General features: G+C 29.7%; 2 protein-coding genes across 2 annotated transcripts in view; both read right to left on the bottom strand.

Moving 5' to 3' along the window:
* The window catches only part of LOC100569279 (putative uncharacterized protein DDB_G0282499), a 32,749-nt gene extending 27,588 nt beyond the window's left edge, over positions 1 to 5,161 (bottom strand). Inside the window, exons 1-2 of the mRNA XM_008187489.3 lie at positions 4,255 to 5,161; positions 2,061 to 2,521 (exon numbers count right to left, since the gene is read on the bottom strand). Of these exons, the coding sequence (XP_008185711.1) occupies positions 2,061 to 2,438 (378 nt within the window). The 5' untranslated portion in view covers positions 2,439 to 2,521; positions 4,255 to 5,161. The remainder of the gene's footprint in view (positions 1 to 2,060; positions 2,522 to 4,254) is intronic.
* A 3,861-nt stretch (positions 5,162 to 9,022) lies between these two features.
* On the bottom strand, positions 9,023 to 14,705 carry LOC100165319 (uncharacterized). Its single transcript, NM_001293500.1, is given in 3 exon segments — positions 9,023 to 9,721; positions 11,464 to 11,912; positions 14,491 to 14,705. Coding segments are annotated over 3 exon segments (885 nt in total). The 5' UTR covers positions 14,509 to 14,705; the 3' UTR covers positions 9,023 to 9,303.
* Between the last annotated feature and the right edge of the window lie 5,084 nt (positions 14,706 to 19,789).

Raw genomic sequence — 19,789 nt, 5'->3', positions numbered from 1 at the left:
CATTAAAAAAAAAATTATATTTATTTGAATAAAATAGTGCTTTCAAACTTTAAGGACCCAGGGGCACGGGTTAAACTTAACCTATCGACATGAAATTTTGTACACATAGTTTTTATATATATTGGAACCAAATTAGGGGGTAAGACTGAAAAAAATCCAATATCGTAAAATAAGGGCCACCCTAATATATATGTATAGAAGAACATATTATACGTGGTGGCGGCAGCTACGGTGACGACGACGGAGACGGCGACGAATGCCTATATAGTATAGTGTATATATATACAGTAAAAGGAAAACGGATAGAGCGAATAAGGGACAGTGAGAGTAGTAGAGGAGAGGGCTTATGCGTTGTATGCCAGCAGGTCGGCGTGATACGGTGGCGGTGGTGGTATATAGGAACAGGGTGAACGCGTCGGTCGGTTGGGAGAATGCATGTGCGTGTGTGTGTGTGTACAGTGGCGGCGGTAAAGGGTTGGTCAGTCGACGTGGCGGTATGAAATCAGGGTACAGGGCCGAGGCAAATGGGATTATTCACCCTCCTCCACCACCGCGACCGCCGTTCACCACTCCTTGTATTCGGTCCACTATTACTATTACGTCATCTAATTATAATATCGTACCCTTCCCTATATATAATATATATACATATATACGCATATATACATATATACTGTTTTCACCATTTTCGCCACCCCCACCGGCGCCGGTTCTATAAACGCTGCAGTACTAACAGCAGACCAACGCCATTACTACCGCCACCACCGCCACTATTACCACTTGTCTCTTTGCCCCTTACCCCGTGCCGCGTCACGATTTTATTGCGTGTTCACCCCCAGCGTGCACTATCTCAATGTATACATCTCATTTACGCAGCTGTGTATGTACATGGAAAAGCTATTCTTTGATATATATATACATACATATACATGCAGGTCGTAATCATTTGTAAAACTATTTTATCATTTTTCAATAAAACTGAAAAATAATGTACTTACCTACTCTAGAATACTATATTTGCGCTACGCAATGAACGTCGATATATTTTATAAGTACGCTTGATTTAATAAGGAGGGACAGAGTGATTTCCATTAAAATGGCTTGTTTGTATAACACATTTAAATTAGTTTAAACCAAATCATCTGAACTTTTTTTTTTCGAAGTATTTCATTTACTTTAAAATAAAATAATAATTTTAAAAATATGCATAATTTATTAAAATATCAAATAACATATTTTCTAATCCGATTACAAATAATAATTATAAAATTGTATATATTTTCATAAGGGTCTCATCTAACCGTAGACAGAGGTCGTCATCAGATTTTATCTAGGGAATAATTTTATGATAACATTATTTCAGATACCTATATTATAAACTATTATGTATAGCGATACTGTTATAGGTCAAGTCATAGTTTGTATAGTAACGTTTATTATCGTTACTAAACATGACTATTGTGTACAATACACGGCTGGTGAAACTGACCTACCCTTTTAAAAATACGGCGGCACTGACATAACAACAGGGAATAAGATTGAGTGTGGAAGGTGCAGGGAAGGTAAACGTAAAAGCTGGCGGCGTCATATTATTATTATTATACTGCCGCCGACGCCGACGCCACCGCCACCACTAGTGCCGCCTTCGCCGCTACCGTTTCACCCTTGCAGAGAAAAATTACGTCGTCATTGTCGTCGACCTCTGCCATCACTACCACTATTCCAGCACGCCGCACCGCTGTAGCAATATCAGCTTAATAACTTATTTTCAAAGCTTATTACTCGCCACGGCCTTTTAATCTCTCAGCTCTTATATACATCCCAGTCGTCGTCATCGATTCGATCGATGCTAAATTATTGCAATAGTAGTTTTTCATTATTATCACGTAGACTATTTTTTAATATAAATACCGATCGAATCGATAGTAAGGAAACATAAATAAATAAACGAATATCATTATATTATTAAAGTGTACCAATAACAAGCGATATTAACGCTCGCTGACGCTATTATTGTTATATAATATATATATTATGACGTATCGGAAAGAACAGCGTACCTTCTTATTGTGATGTGCAGGCGACGGCGTTGACGTCCCCCCTTCTGGGTATTGTTGGCTTGGGTGACTGTTAGGTCTCATCGGTGAATCGTCACAATCGCTCGCGTCTTCGCCACTATTGCTGCTGTTACAACTGCTGTTGCTGTTGCCGTTAACGCTGTTGCTAATAGTGTCGAAACAATCCATTGATGACGATTTGTCGTCGTGCCGAGGGTAATGGTGTTTACTATGTCGATAGTGACCATTGATTATAATATTCGTCTGCGAATGAAGCCGACGGCGTTTCAAACAGTTAGTAGTGGCTTCCGAGTTGTCGTGAAGAGGAACTTCTTCTTGTTTTTTTGCCGACGTCTGTGGCAATAGTGGTGATACCTTCATACTCGTGGGCGATAGTATACCTAGGTATTTATAATATACTTTCGATGTAAGACAATTTGATTTGTATTTATTTCATCGACGTCCTGAAACACACATACACATACACTCAATAAATTGTATAGTTCAACTACGTGGTGATTAAATAGAAACATCTCGTATAAACATTGTAAGAGTTCCTATACATTTTAATTGGTCATACAAACGTCACGATATGTTGTAACTAATGCAGCATCCGCCTTATACATTGATATATTATACGACACTAATAATCGTCCGTTTAAAATTTTATTGGTGGATAATACATGCCAATTTCATTCTATTCTACTTATATTATCACTGTCATTTACTTATAGTCGTCGTTATAAATTATAATATTATAACGCATCGACGATGTAATAATATTTGAGCGGATGCCGCCGGATAACGTCAATTGACTGCCACTGCCGCCGCGCACCACTGCTGCTGTTCCTCTCCATCACCACGAGATTATTAACAATGACCTTAACCATACTCGGACACCTCATCATGATTTAAGTAGCAACTACCCCATTGAACCTAGCTCTCCATTGTCATATATTATATACAATACATACATACACGTATTATATTACGAATCTCCACTACATTAATTAATTTATGGTTGAATTACCATATTATATGTTCATCTAATATATAATATACAGTATATAATAGTATATAATATATCTACCTATTCTACCTACTGTGATAATCTTTGGTAAAAATTAATTATTTAATGGAAAACGTAATTATACTACGTCATTTTTAGCCCATTATACACACTGTACACATACACACATACACACAGTCTAACGCGCACTCGCATACATATATATATTTTCTCTTTGGTTAGTGAGTAGCCGGAGGCAGGAACGCTGCTCCCTAAACTCGTAATTTTTAAATTATAATTATAACTTATAAAACGATGTGAAATCGATTACTATTTTACGACGATGGTATTATAAATAATATTATGTTTATAATTAAGTAGCCTATAGTACAGTGGTACAGTACAGCCGCGGTGTGGTCATTATAATAATAATAATAATAATAATAATAATTATTATTATTATAATTCAAATATTTTAGTATCGATACCTACGTGCGAACGCACGTATGTATAATATGCTAGGGCGTGTTGTAGTAAGCGATTAAAATATCAGTTTATATATTATCTATATACGATGTATGAAGGCAAAGCAATGGATCGTTTAACTTGAAACACCCTCAACAAACTAATAATTATTATCATCAATACTATGATTATTTTTAATGCTGGCATGCTGCTGCTGCTATTTTCTTATAATCCAAGTAAATTATTATAGTTATTAGTTATTATTCAATAATTATATAATTACGATCCACAAACACAATCATAGTACAATAAAGATAACGATACATAATATTACCTAATAAAATTTATAGAAATTAAAATAAAAAACAGTACTTAATATAGTTTACCCACATTCGATATTGAAGTGGAAACCATCTAAAACGGAAATAAAATATGTGATAAAAATTAATTTATCGGTCTTTATGTCTTATGTTGTCTTGTATATTGTATAGGTATGATTACATAATTTATTTCATTCATACTGCAGTCCTAAAGAATTTGTAGAGTTGTCTAGTATTCTAAAGACGACGTATCATTTACGTATTTCAGTTATTAATAATATAATAGAGTTGACAATAATTATTGGCAAAAAATAAAAACCAACAATGTTGAATAATACACGGTTTTATAAATATTATTATAAATTGAAAAATAGCATGCTTTATGATAATGGTGTGTACTCACCGGTGTAAATAGTTTCACAAGCCGTGGCCGTGGTCGTCAATTAATTAATCAATTATTATTATGGTAATTGTGCCGGCGCCGAGTTGCCGAGTCCCCTGCTTGGTCAAAATCAATGTCCTCCAAATACATATACCATTATAATAATAATATTATGTATTAGAATACCGAGCTAACGTGTTTGGCTCGTTTCGAGATCAATTCAAATAGAGTGACGTCGTTATTCGTGGTGTGCGCACAATATGCAATTATTATTAATAATAATTATCGCGCGAAAAATCGCGAAACGACACATTCGGGTGCCAATCGGCGGTAGAATGCCTCGGGGCGATTATTATAGACGTTTGGATAGTATTACAACTGTGATTAATATAATATGTTATTATTTTTTATGAACTAACGCCATACCGTTTTGAACATGTGTCTTCCGTAATATTGTAATAAATAATAATAAAACAGAGTTATATTGTGCCGGTTAAAAAAAGGTAATAATAATGAAAGGTATATTACGATCGATATATTTTTAAAATAATAATAATACGTAAGCCACGCAGCGGGGCTGAAAACGGAATTCTGTTTTCAAAACAATAATTATTATTATTACGATATTAAATAGAAAGCGACCACCACCAATACCGGCCGGCGACGATCGACGGGGTGAAGCGTGCAGATACTCGCGATCGTTTTATGACGATATTATATTTTAACAATATTATTATTATTATTATTGTACCGTTCGAATAATGCGCCTGCGAGTGCTTTCAGCGTGAAAAACGATAATATTTTTTATTATATTATTATTACAATAATATTATTATTGTTGTTACGGCGATGATAATACACGTTCGGTGCCGCTGCGGTGGACAAACCATTACGCGGCGAAGGACCGCTATCAACTGCCACTGCCGCTTGCTACTACCACACAACCCCGATGACGGCGGCGGTGGCGGCGGTGGCGGCGGCGGCGGCGGCGACGACGACGACGACGGCAGAGACGATACAATAATTATAATTACGTCGGCGCATGTATACGGCGCGCGCAACACACCCGCCGCCGCCACATCGTCAGTATTTTACACTACACGGTACATAATACATATTATAATATATAATATATTATTATTTATATACATATACACATCATATACACGCGTATATATGTATCTATGTATAGGTGTCTATATATATGTATATATGTATATATGTGTGCGAGTGTGTACGTACATCTTCGTGCGTGTAAAAAAACAACGTGTTATAATATTACGATGATAAAATATAATAACTGTTACGATAAAATATTTCGATGTTTCGATTTTACGAGGGAAGCAAACGCGTAGATATGGACGATGATAATAATAATATTATTATATTATTATAGGTACTATTACTCATTGTGATGGTATGACTATAATATGTATATTATAGGTAGGTATAACTGGAAGGTATATTATTATTATACGCTGCACCGTACGAGCGCGGTGTACCTACCCATATAATATATTATGTTATAATGAATATCGCGTGACGAGTGTTGACTACAATAGTTTTTCATAAAAATATTTGTCTTGTTCGTACTATATGATATTCTAAATCAAAGAGAGCACACGCATACATCCACTTACCAGTCACCAGACACCACACTTACCGAAGACACGGTGCCAATGACAGTGTTGAGAGGCAAATGTGTGCTCTACAATACTAATTAATTAATTAATTAATTATTCGTCGCTGCCCTCTTCAGTACCTATATATTATATACGATGGTTTATCGAACAGTGAAATCCATCTTGTTGCGATTCTATCTCTGACCACCACGGTATTACGCACACACAGTCGTCTTGCATTTTCAATACAAATATGCATCCAATATTATAATATTATCTAGATTATATTTGATATTACTAAAATGTGAACGTTTCAACTTATTATTATAAATTATATTTTGCATATTATAATAAGTAATAACGTAGTACTAGTTTTACCTATTTTAAATTAGTTCCTTTATGTACATAAAATGAAACTTTATAACCTTTTAATGAAATACATCCGGATATAATTAAGTTATAGACCCTAGCTATAGTTGATATATAGTTACTAAATTGTGGGTACATCGTAAGTGGAGATTATTAAGTTATTAAATCCAGGTTAGATCGAGTAAAAAAATATATACCAAGTAGAAAATCCATCAGGGAATTTAAAAAGTTAACTTATTTTAGTACATATTTTCTAGTTTGATGCAATTATTTGAACAGACTATTAATAAGAATAGGTTTGTAAAATTGTATTGAAATTAAGTTATCTACACATATTGTATTTTTATCATTTTTGTTCGAGTTCGACATATTATAACGACGAGTTACAATATATTTTAACTTTATTGATTTTCATAATATCGATGGTGGAAAGGCCAAGTAATGTAACCCTCAATTTTATCAAAATCGAGGTTTTGACTGAAAATAATAAAACACGTGTAAATACACGGTTTTTTCCAAGTAATGTAAGCCTAAAATCATTTTTTCCAATGCAAAATTCAGGTTTTACTCATTTAAGATTAGCGTAACCCACAATAGTAACTAATGGTTAAGTAATGTAAGCAACAACGTAACCCACAATAATTGTAAACAACTTCAGTCAATTGATGTAAGCAGCAACGTATCCCACAATAATTGCAAACAAACCCAGTCAATTGATGTAACCCTCGCCGCGCCATTATTGTTTTAGTTCCCTATTTTTATTTTACTTATCATGTTTTACAATACATTGGAATCAATAATACCCTACATTTGATGATAATAGTTTTATATAATCTGTGGTACTACGAAATATTAAATTTCTTATTAAATCGAGAAATCATAGTTACAAAAACAATTAATTTTTTGATTGACAGAATGTTAGGAGCGTTTTCCACAATCATGGAATTTATTACTTTGTTTGCACAATTAGTTGATTTGTCAACAATTATGTAAAGAAAAAAGAAAAAAATCATAATTCTTTTTCTTTAAACTAGTTGGTTTAAGTTTAGTTTTTACTTTTTTAGTCATTCAAGTTAAGTATTCACATCTCAATATGGCTATGCGCCGCAGCAGATGTATAAATAATGTATCCCCAAAAGCTTGTAACGTAACCCACCGTTTAAAATAGCAATCCATGTAAAATACTGTAACCCTCAACTTCCTTCAATTTGAAGCACAGTAAGTAGTTTAAAAATAATTTCTAACTTTTAATTGTATAATTATTTATTAAAATACGTAATCAACAATAAACCAATTAAATTTTAACTTCATTGGATAATTTTTAACAAAACTATTAAGATTTTAGTCTCTCCTGTAAAATTTCATTTTTGTGGCTTACATTACTTGGCCTTTCCACCATCGATATATATTGTATAATACATACATTTTTACTAATAACTAACCAAAATTATAGTACCTACCTTTATATTAACTATTGACGTTGACACGTTGCGACAACCTACGAATAAATAAGACGTCTTTTATATGGTTTTCAATTAATATTAAGAAAACAACATAAATGCTCGTTATATATATATAGACACTAGTCGGTAGACGGTATTACTATAATACTATACGTTGAGTCCACTATATATAAGTTATATCATTATAACAATATAATTTATGTACTCATAAGTCATATTCTTGTTTGATACGAAAAAAAACGAAATTAATGTATTATTTTCAAATCTAAAATAAAATTATAAAAAACACATTTTTAAATACTTTATACTTTTTTATTTGAAGAATTTAAAATTCAATTAATATTATACAAGCTCTTCAAACTGATTTAACGTTGAATCTGCATATTTTCTACTAGAACTTAAAAAGATAAAATAACAAGACCTCAAATGCAAATTAAACTGATGTAGGTAATAATAATATGTTATATACCTAATGATTATTATAGTTATAATATATGATTAATAATAAATACCTACCTATGTATTAAATGTTTTAATTCAATAACATGGCGAATTATATAATATTATCATTGAATAATATTTCTTTTTTAATAATTCAATTGTTACACTGTTACAGTGTTATTTATACGTATATTATGATATTTATTATATGAATTATTTATTTTAACTACAAATATTACAATAAAATTTAACTCCAAAATATTATTTGTTTTTTTTTTTTTCGAAATATAGAAGCATTATTTTAGTTAGTATACCATATATTATTATTGCTATTATATCATTAGGACATTTTTTTCGATTGGAAAATGGACGGGAGTGGACGGGAGTGGGTGGTACGTTAAAAAAACAATTTTAAAAAATGACATTCCCCTCCAGTGGAAACCCCAGTAAAAATATTATTTATTACCACCGTCGTGGCCCCAATATAGACAGATAGATGGACAGACACGTAATAATTTTACCATATATGTGTTGTATACCGATTACTGGTTGATTAATCGTTTTTTATAAATGCGGCAGTGGTCACATATTATATTAACAGAGAAAGAGAAAACCCAAAATTATTACAAATAATTATTAATTATGGAGTATCGGTATCTGTGATTGGCAGCTATGGTAAAAAATAATATCAATACAGAAAATTATAATAAAAGACAAAATGGATGCGCAATTCTAATTTGTAACAGAAATATTTTAGTTGGATTATAGAGCTGAAAATGTATGGCTATTATTAAATATGGTTATAATTATTGTCTATAATAATATTATGCTTGAATGTGATTTGTTGTAAAATCAACGCATTGTTGATAAACATAACATAAATTATAAACCTTATTAATTATATTATAATTTTTATTAAAAACGTAACAAAAAATACTTATAATTATGGTATCATAATTCATATACATTATAATTATAAAACTTAAAGATTAGAAGATAATCACGATACACGATATAAAATATGTGTATATAATATATACACGATGTATCTTATAACAATCTCCCACAGAATATAAATAATTATCAACAAAATAATTATTTTTAAAATTATTGCTGAAACTATGGTTTATACTTTAATTACCAAAGTTCGCGAGGAACACGAAAAAACAATGTGTTTAGTATTCAGGTGATGCTCCACCGTTATTGTTATTACCGCCAAATTCGAATGCATAACCACTACCGAACGAATGCGGTTGTCGCTCGTTGCTATTGAAACTGCCATCATCTTTCTGTGAGTTATCATTGGCACCACTGTAGGCCGCATGTACCGGTGACGAAGGTGCCCGGAACGGACTGTGACTGCTATAATCTCCGGCACCGTCGAATGCAGAAGATCCGTCGTCATCGTACCTAGCCGCTAATTCGGCACTATTGTCTTCGCGCACTCTGTAGTGTTGTTGAGGCTTGGAATATTTTGATTTATACGGTGATGGTGCACCAAAAGCTTCTCCGCTGTTGTGATCAAATCTGCCAGCGTTATTGAAATCGCCTCTGCTAAATTGAGAACCGGGTCCGCCGGGCGCGCCAAACAATCTGCCAAGTTTAAGTAACAATAATATTGCATGATAAACAATGTTTATAGTTTTATGTTTAGTTGTTATACTAAATGTATCTAATGAATTTAGTTTAAGGATATAATAATATAGGTATACTAATGAAACGTAGGTAGACGAAAAGGTAAGACAAGTATGATATACCTAATAGGTATAAGTTAATACACTTAATAGAAACTTGCGAATGAAGTTAACGAATTCCTCGTGATGAATTAAGATTGATATTAAAATTAAGTTTTTTTTGTACAAACCTCAAAATAGAATTGTATATTCATTAGAAGAATTCAAAATTAATTTATCGGGAAAAACAAATAAATATATTAAAGGTATATAATTAAAATAAAACTAAAAATAAATAAATAATTTAAGTATAGGTAGGTATAATAATAAATAGGTATACCTATGTATAATAAATGTCTATATATTATAATGTAGGATATATTATATGATACGTTGGACAATTTGATGTAGGCATGTATCAGGGATAAATTATTATCAATAGTTTTAAAATTTAACTGAACGCAAGCACAAAATTATACTGTTTTACTTACTATCATTTGCGAATAGCACTTATATTTGAACCTGATAAAGTATACAACATTAAAACATGCGGCTAATTGGTAGATACTTATCAGTTACCAGTGATCTACTAAAATATAATATAGGTATATAATATTCAAATAAAATAAATTCAAAAACTATGTAATAAATTAAAATTGTAGTAATTGATGCATCAATGCAATGTAAATTTATATGACCATGGTTTACTAAAACTACAAAACTAAGATACAATTACGCACTAAATTTAGATTTTTGGTTGAGTGATCCATTTGCATATCATGTTAAATGAACTATAGTTACCTATTATAGTACTATATATGCAGTATTTGATAAACCTTTTTATATTGTTTCGTTATATTTTTGTTTTATAAAATCACGAATGTCGAATAAAATTCCTCAATGGAAATTATTTCAAAAACTTACAGAAAATCAAAAGCTCACATAATTTATTACATCTGAAAATATCCCAATCGACCAGGTGAAAAGATACAATAAAATATGATGAAGACAGCATTATAGTTGGTGGACCAATTAATCCAGTTCGAAATCTACACTAAAATATTCTCACAAGCATCCCCGAGTAAGTATTTAGTGGAATGCGGTCGTCGTTGGATCTTTGACGACCGTCACTATAGTACTAGGTATTTAGCAACCAGCCAAATTTTATTCGACTGTCATGCAGTGCATACCAGGCGTGGTGCAATCACGATTTTTAAAGGAGGGGGGTCAAATAACTAAATATCTATAATTATCATAATAAAAAAATATATTATAGGTATATAATAGCGTGTAATCAGCAATTACAATTAGCAATTAGCGTGTAATTACAGGGTCAAAAATCAGAAAAATATTGCCAACCGTTGTTAATATTGTCATAGAAATTAAACCACATTACATGTACTGCTATCATATCGATAAAAAAATTTAATTGAAAAAAAAATAATCGAAATTCTGTTTTTTGATTAATACGACATTCGGCATGCTCCGGTGGTGCGGGGTCGAGGGTCTGAACTCGGGTCTCCACCTGGACTGTTTACCACAAAAGATTGCGGTAGATATTATACGTATATATTACACATATTGTACATTAGGTGTGATATTATATAATACTATTGTTGTTATTATTTATATAATTATAATATATTGAAACGAGGAGTGTACCTGTTCTTAGCCAACGAACGGCCGGAAGGCGGTGATGGAACGTAAGCTGGCGCCGACGATTGCTGTTGTAATGGTACCACGGACACGGGGGCTTTTGGTACATGGTCGCCCTGAATTATGCGGAAACCGTCCTTACCAGCTGTATACTTGACGGAGATTTCTTTACCGTCAGGGTCCGTGTACGAGTACGCTCCGGTCCGGCTTCCGTCCGGTTTGATCGATTCGCCTTGTCGAAGACCGTTGTCGGCCGCGAAAGCGTACTGAAACCCGCCGTCCTCTTGCAACGCTTGTTTGTGCATCAGTATGACCGGCAACTGCTTGTTACCGTCACGCGGCTCATGACCACGGAAATAGTCCGCCGATCCTTCGTCCCCGCTGTACGCCGCACACGCCGACACGAAAGTCCCGATGACCAAAAGTTGCAAAGTTATCGACATCGCCCTCTGCTCCTGTATATAATATTAAAATATAAGTACGTATTATATATTATATAATGCGAAAAAATCATCCCTGTAATTCCTATTTCTTTATCATATTACATCAAAAAGTTTTCAATAAATGTTAATATTGTTAATATATTAAATAATACAGCGAGTGCCACCCACCGAGCCCCTGTATGTATTATGCAGGGGTCGGTGACGGATTCGGGGCGAAGATCTGAGGAGCATTAATTTGTTACTAAACATTTACCTTGTACAATTTTAAATATTATATAAGTATAAAATCCATCACTTGCGCTTATTTTTAAATTATGATTTAAAGTTAGTGTTATACGTATAATTATAAAAAAAAAAATAAATAAATACATCACTGTAACTTTAAATATTTTATTTTATTTTTATATATTCTTTATTTATTAAAAATGTCTAGGATCCAAGTAATTTATTAAATTTAAATGTCTTTTAATTGTTTCATTATTGGTGAAGAGATCAATAATTATTCTACAATATAATTTATGTTGATTTCTGGATGACGACTCAATAAACATAATGATGTAAGTCGATATTATTGGATCCTGGAACAAAGCCAAGTTTTTACCCGTCCTAGCGACAGTTAGAGTAGAAAAACTTCTACTAACTGTTTACACTCAGAGACAAAGTGCATTTCTTAAATTAATTTAATTACCTATAGAATTAAATTATTTGATTTAATATTTCTTAAAAAAAAAAAATTGGAATTATGTAATTATGTGGGGGTGGGGGAGCTTGACCTTTCTCCCCCTGGATCCATCCCTGACAGGTGTCTAACATAAATATGAACTGGCTAGTCCAGGCATGTCTGTGATCATTGCTGTACCAATATACCATAAAAAAGTATTGTAAAAAATCCAGAGTTCTATCCATATAATTACTATCAATTGTATTCGTACATTGTGTTATAGGTTGCATATAGTCAAAGTCGCAGTAGCGTGCGTTGTGTTATGGTTGTATAAAAAAAAGATCATTAAACGTATTTTCCGGATTAAACTCAAGTATCTAAGACCTAAATATACTGTCGTAATACAAAGTCATAATGCAATACTATCACATATATGTTATGTAGAAATAATATAACGATAATGGTGCAAAATTTATTATATATACGAATAAAGAAGTGAAGTGAACCGTGCGCGCGTATTTGTGGCGATGGCGGTTACAATTTGCGCAACGACATTGCGGCAGTGGTTGTCGTGGTTTATAACAACGATAATAATAATAATAATATTATACTACCTATACACATTTATTGTATTATTGTACAATATTATACAAAGCCACGGTAGTTTTCCAATCGACAGATTATAATATTTCATTTACATGCATTGGGTGTGTGTCGAATATATCGGTGCAGGTTCGTTATAACAATATAATATATAATATTATCGTACTTATGTAATAAATTGTACAGTCTAATAAATTCATCCGTTTAAATCATTAAGTCTTATATAGTTACGAATAGCAAACACCGCCGGGCCATATAAATATAATACTGCTTTACACCAAAGAATCCAGCGGGTTGCTACTTATGCTATACGTATAGGTACTATAATAGGTGCATGTTTAAAAACGATGTAATTTAATAATTCATGACAAAACAATAATATTTTAACGGCAACATAATCGTACAAACTATGACTACCGAAAGAATATTATCTAGTAAGCACAACTGTAATATAGTTAATATAATAGTTTGGTACGCATTTAAGAAAATCTATTTAACTTTAGTACCTATGTGACACGTGTGTTTCCTATTATTAACTTAGATGTTTTGACTAACTACATCAGCTATATACTCTATAGTAAATCGAAAATATTTTAGGTACCTATGTGAAAAAGTTTAAAAATCGCTTTTTAAAGTATTATCTAATGATTTGTAATCTGTATTCTTACAATTATTATTGTATAATATATTTTGATACTACTTATGTAATAATATAAAATTTTCAAAAAATACAAAAAAAAAATTGTTCACCATTATATCAATCTTGTCGTGAATTTCGAAATTAATTTATAGAATTACTTGTACTTTTATCTTTGACTCATAAACATTATTGTTTTAAAAATGTTTTAATATTATTAATAAAATAAATATCCATCTATAAAACAATCAAATTTTCTTTTATAAAATTTATATTTTCTGTAGTTGAATATTCTTTTCAATTAACCAATGGCTTATATTTTTATAAATAATTTTAATGCTAATAATTCATTTTTGTTGGTTGAGATCAGATTATCATTATATTGAAGGATATTGAAATTTTATTCTAAGTACCTAGGTTTTTAGTTAATAGAGTTAAAATATTATGAGGACAAAAGTTCTTATCTACAGATACTATATAGGGTCGGCTACAAATAATTTGATTAAGGTAATATGTATAGTAGACTAGTAAGTAGTAGACGGTAATTATATATACTATAGTTTAAACCTATATTAATTAAAAATATTGGCGATTATTATCTATATTGTAGTAGGTTGAGTATGTCAATGGTCTATAATATCATTAAAATTAAAACAAGTTTATTATAATTAGTAACTTTTATAACTTACGATATTCGTCTTCATCATTTTATACAATAGTATACTATTGTGACGATTGTGATTTAGTAGATATGGTTTTTTTTTTAATATTGTTGAAATTATTTTCGTTAAAAATGTATAGGTACACCAAAATTATTTACTGTAATCAGAGTTGTTATATATTAAACGGTTTTTTAATATGAAAAATAATCAAGTGAAACTAGTCGTAGAATTCGTGTTATGGTACTTATTCTCTTGTTGTTGTCCGTTTTTATATTACCACTAACAATCCTAGACCGACCCCACCATTTATCCACTACCTTTAATCTGATCGTTACAATCACCCTATTGTAATTGAACTAGGTGGCGGAAAATAATATGAAATGACAATGATGTTCTATTATATTACTACAACAACGAAAATAACAATAATAATAATAATAATAATAATAATAATAATATAGTAATAATAATAATATAGTAATGATAATAATAATAATAATAATAATAATAATAATAATGATAATAATAATAATTATTATTATTCTATTATAATGATATAATAGGTAGGTAGGTAGGAATAATAACATACTTATTTATTAAAATTCATATTATTATTTGTTTTATCATTATGTAATAATTACTGAAGTTCTAAAATATTTATGAAAAAATGAAACTCAATATAAACAATAATATGGCACGTTTGTTAAGAACAATTCAAATTGAATATATTAAAAAAAAATTAATATAAGGTACCTATTTAATAATAATTTTTAAAATATTGAATGACATTTACACAATAAATTATACAACAATTTCACATGAAGTACTTCGTTTGTCAGTAATATTACATAATCTTTATGAAATTAATTCAAATGATAAATGTCACAATTCAAAAAGATTAAATAACCAACCTATTTTCGTTAATTTTGTTTAATATCTATTAACTATGAACATTTACTCAAGATCGTATTTATTATTTGTGTTTAAAAATATAGACATAAATTAGATTACAAAGAGGGACCTATGTTTAATATACATATAATATATAATATTATAATATTCAATATTAAAAAAAATACATTGTACTATATATACATTAAGTTTTACTTTGTAAAAATTAAATTAAATATTAGAGTAATTAGAATCGTTTAGTTTCTGCAGCAGTATAAATAAGTTAAAATCCGATAAAATTACCGACATAAATACACTTTTTGGAAAGATATGGCTCAAGTTAGTTCTTGAAATCATTTTTAAAATTATTGATAAATATTTGAAGTTGAAATAGGGCATTTTTGCAACATTTATTATTTTTGCAATAAAAAGGAATAGATACATTGTCATTTATATCAAAAGATAAAATTGTTATTTTACAAATATTTGTAGATGTGTGTTGGTGTAGTATGGTCATATGAAGTATTTATATTACCTACCTATAAATAAAAATATATCGATTAAAACTGATATGATTTATATAATTAATGATTTTTTAATGAATGACGTTGTATGCTATTGTTAATAATGTAAAATATTATATACTTAGTGGTTACTCGTGTAGTTCAATAAGTATTAAATGGTTACATTGTTTTGATATGCATTATACATTTACATTATTTTTTGTTAATTAAGAAAACATTTTTGTAGGTAATAAAATAAATAGAAAGAAATTATCTTGACTTAAGAAAGTATTCAGGATTATTATTATACTATTCAGGGTACTCCGTGTTCATAATCTGAGAGCTACATTGTACACAAATGCGCAAATACGTTGGTCCAACTAGCGTCGAAATTGTAGGAGGGCCATACTTAATAGTCCCGATAAAAAAATAATATGCAAGCAAATCCACAGGGTTTTTTTTTTTACTCAACCCTCCGTTTTAATAAATACAATACAATTAAAGATACAAAGAAAGAATAAAAAAAAAAATTGTTCAGAATTAACATTAATAATAATTTTGTTTGTATAAAATAATTTAATATAGGTAGGTAGATATACCAATGATAATTTTTCTTTCATGCTCTGATGTTGCAAATTTATTTAAAATTACCTCACTGCTAATTGAATTTGATATGTCACTCCCATTAATATTTATGATTGTCAAATTTGTAAAACTTCTCTTGAAACATAAATATGTTGACAAAGAAAAGTAATCGACAATGATGCAATAATAAACATTAGGTAGCTGATATTTACAAAAAAAAATTCATCACAGCCAATCTTTAGAATAAAAATAATTTAAGGAAAGGCTAAATATATGGTGCTAACCTCCGCTATCTCGTTCTATAGTTATGCTAATCCGTGAATAATGAATATATAGCTATAGAAATAATGTGTTTGAGAGCCATTATATTAGGTTACATAAAGTAAATACAAATAAACGTATGAAATATTCAAATCATCATCAAACCACTGTCATAGAGTTTTCACTTATTTATAAATAATATATAGTTAGCAGTAGGTAATACATAATATTATAATTATTATTGATGCACATGCATAAGTTAACTGTTGACAATTATCGTTGAATAATAAACAGTTATTGGCAAACTATACAACACCTACATAATGTCATAAGAATGTCTCACTGTAATTATAAGATTTAAAAAATATTATGCATTTACGATGTTTTCCAATTTAACTATTAATTATATAGTAGTCCATATTGAATGCCCGCAAAGTTATAAATATATAACATGGTGAAATTATTGAGAAATTTTAACTTTGTTAGTAGTTTTAAAATGTACCGTATAGGTACCTATATGTGCATTTTCAAAGCGATGGCTAATGGCTTATGTCTGCAAAAATGATTGAAACTGATTTTTTGTTCGTAAAAATTAAATTTTAAATCAATTACTGTGCAATATACGATATACGATTTACTTTCTATACGTGTTATAAACATTTCATGACCTGTTTATTTGTATTTTTTTTCAAAGGGATATAATGCACTACACCACTATATATACGACATTAATGCAAAATGTACAACCTATACTACACTAAGGATATATAAATATTTTAGAATAAAGCGTTAAATAATAAAGTGTAGAAATAACAGTACACAGCTGCTGTATATTATTGGAAGTATATAGCCCTATAATATTGCAATATATTATTGCCTATATTATTTTTATACGTAGAGTTGGCTGGTTTGACGTGTGTATCTAATGTGACTATATGTAAACTGATTGTGGCACACACACACACAGGTTTCATCGTCTTATAACGCGGTAGTGGTCACTGGTCGTACCTTTAGCCGTTTTGGCTATATTACGCAGTCGAACGAACCGTGAAATATCACCTTTATGCTACACCGCATTATGTTTTGAACGGAAACGAAATCGTGTACAGAGTTGCCTCAGAAAACTGCAACTACTATACGCATTATTGCAATAAAAAGGAATAAAAAGGTATTCGTTATTTGTATGTGCTTATAAGCAAATTTTCGTTTTTAATTTCCAGTACCGCCTTGGTATAATAGTGGTGTTGTACTGGTGATATCGACATATATTGTATACCTATCTCGAATATTATAGCTTAGAAAGTTCTAACGTTATAACATGCACAGTCGTAGATGTTAACATTTTATTTTATTATATTTATGTTTATTGTTTATAATATTATTATAGTATTGTTATTATTGTTACTACTGAGTGCCGATAGTTGTTCATTGTTGTTAATCCAAAATATAAACATGTGAGTATAATATACATATTAGTTACATCGTATATTATGCAAATTAATTTACAGTTCAGAAGTCACAAAAGTTTTGGCAAAAATTGGACAGAGTTATTATTGATAGAGTATAGTATATTTTTTATTGGATTTAAGAGCCTCACCCCAACACATAACTAACATTAGATCATCGTCTTTTTTGGTATAAAACATATTTTTGTCCATCAAGACATTTTAAAACTACATTGTGTGGTCTATAAATGGTTCAAAAACGTTTGAATGTTTTATAATAGTATTTAATTTATTATTCAATAAGTTGTTCGAAAACCCTATATTGATGAAGGAATTGAAAACAATTGACAAGTTTTCAGGATGAAGTTGTAAAATTGGTCTTTTATTACTTCATACTTGGATTAATATTATATTCTTAGTAATTGTATTAATAATTTATCCTACGAATTACAGTAATGTCAAGTAATATCAATCTATATGGGATTTAAATACTACTAAATAACAACGAAGTAATCTTTAGTTCATAATATATTGATTATTAAATGTATTGAAATTTCATCTTTAATTTTAAACTACTAAAATATAAAACATAAATCTACTTTTTCAAATATAATTCGATCAAAAATGGAACGAAATAAAAAATAATGCATTAAACAAATTTAAAAAGCATAAAATAATTAGTATTTAGGTAATTTACAATATCAATAAAAATAATTTCTAAGTAAATTAGTATATATATGTACAGGTTAGGTTACTCAATACATTTTACCAAGTTACGAAACAAAGTATAATAACCCCCTTTGTCTTGATAATTAGTTTAGTATCAATTTTTTTCTGTTATTTAAACATAAAAATATTAAATATTTATTGTATTTAGGTAAGTATAGATTCTATTTTATTTATTACACAACCCATATAGGTTATTTATTTGTTTGATTTTTAATTTATCTAAATTATTTTTTCTCCGTTGAATGCTCGAATTTTGAATGACTTTAATAAATTCTATATTGAAATCAAATATGCACAATTCGACCAAATGATTGACATCAGTCTGCTTTAGATATTATATTTTACAGGTGCCGTGTATTGTTTATTTTTGCCTGATATTTTGATTATTAGACACGTCACATTTCCATATTACAATAATACAATAGGCTGCATTAAAGTATGACAGAGAAAAAAAATTATTTACAATAAATTATTACAATTGTCATTCTTATTAAATTAACCAAACAGTTTTAAGAAGTTGAAATTTTTAAGCTTATCGCATTATATTTTATTATTTTATTACAATTTGTATTAATCTCCTAACTCATAGTTCCTTATATTTTTATTTTTTATTAATACTGATCTTTTATCCAGCTCGATTAGTTAGCTAGTCATTCAACATACGCGTACAATTACATTTTTATTATTTACCATTTATATTGATAATAATATAATATGTGTAAAGTAATCCAAAATAAATTGTATCATTAATATGTTTTATTTGTATTTAATATTTATAACCATTACATTACTTACTACTTGCAGGGTATCTAGATTTTTATAGTGTTAATGCATCTTATAGTTTTGAGTAACATTTTAATACTTATTTGAAAATTATTTAATTTGATTTGAACATTAAAATGCTACTTTTTT

Source organism: Acyrthosiphon pisum, chromosome X (genome assembly GCF_005508785.2).
Source record: "Acyrthosiphon pisum isolate AL4f chromosome X, pea_aphid_22Mar2018_4r6ur, whole genome shotgun sequence".
Taxonomy (NCBI): domain Eukaryota; kingdom Metazoa; phylum Arthropoda; class Insecta; order Hemiptera; family Aphididae; genus Acyrthosiphon; species Acyrthosiphon pisum.
Note: the sequence above shows the minus strand (reverse complement) of the source record. Positions and strands in the feature narration are given on the sequence as shown.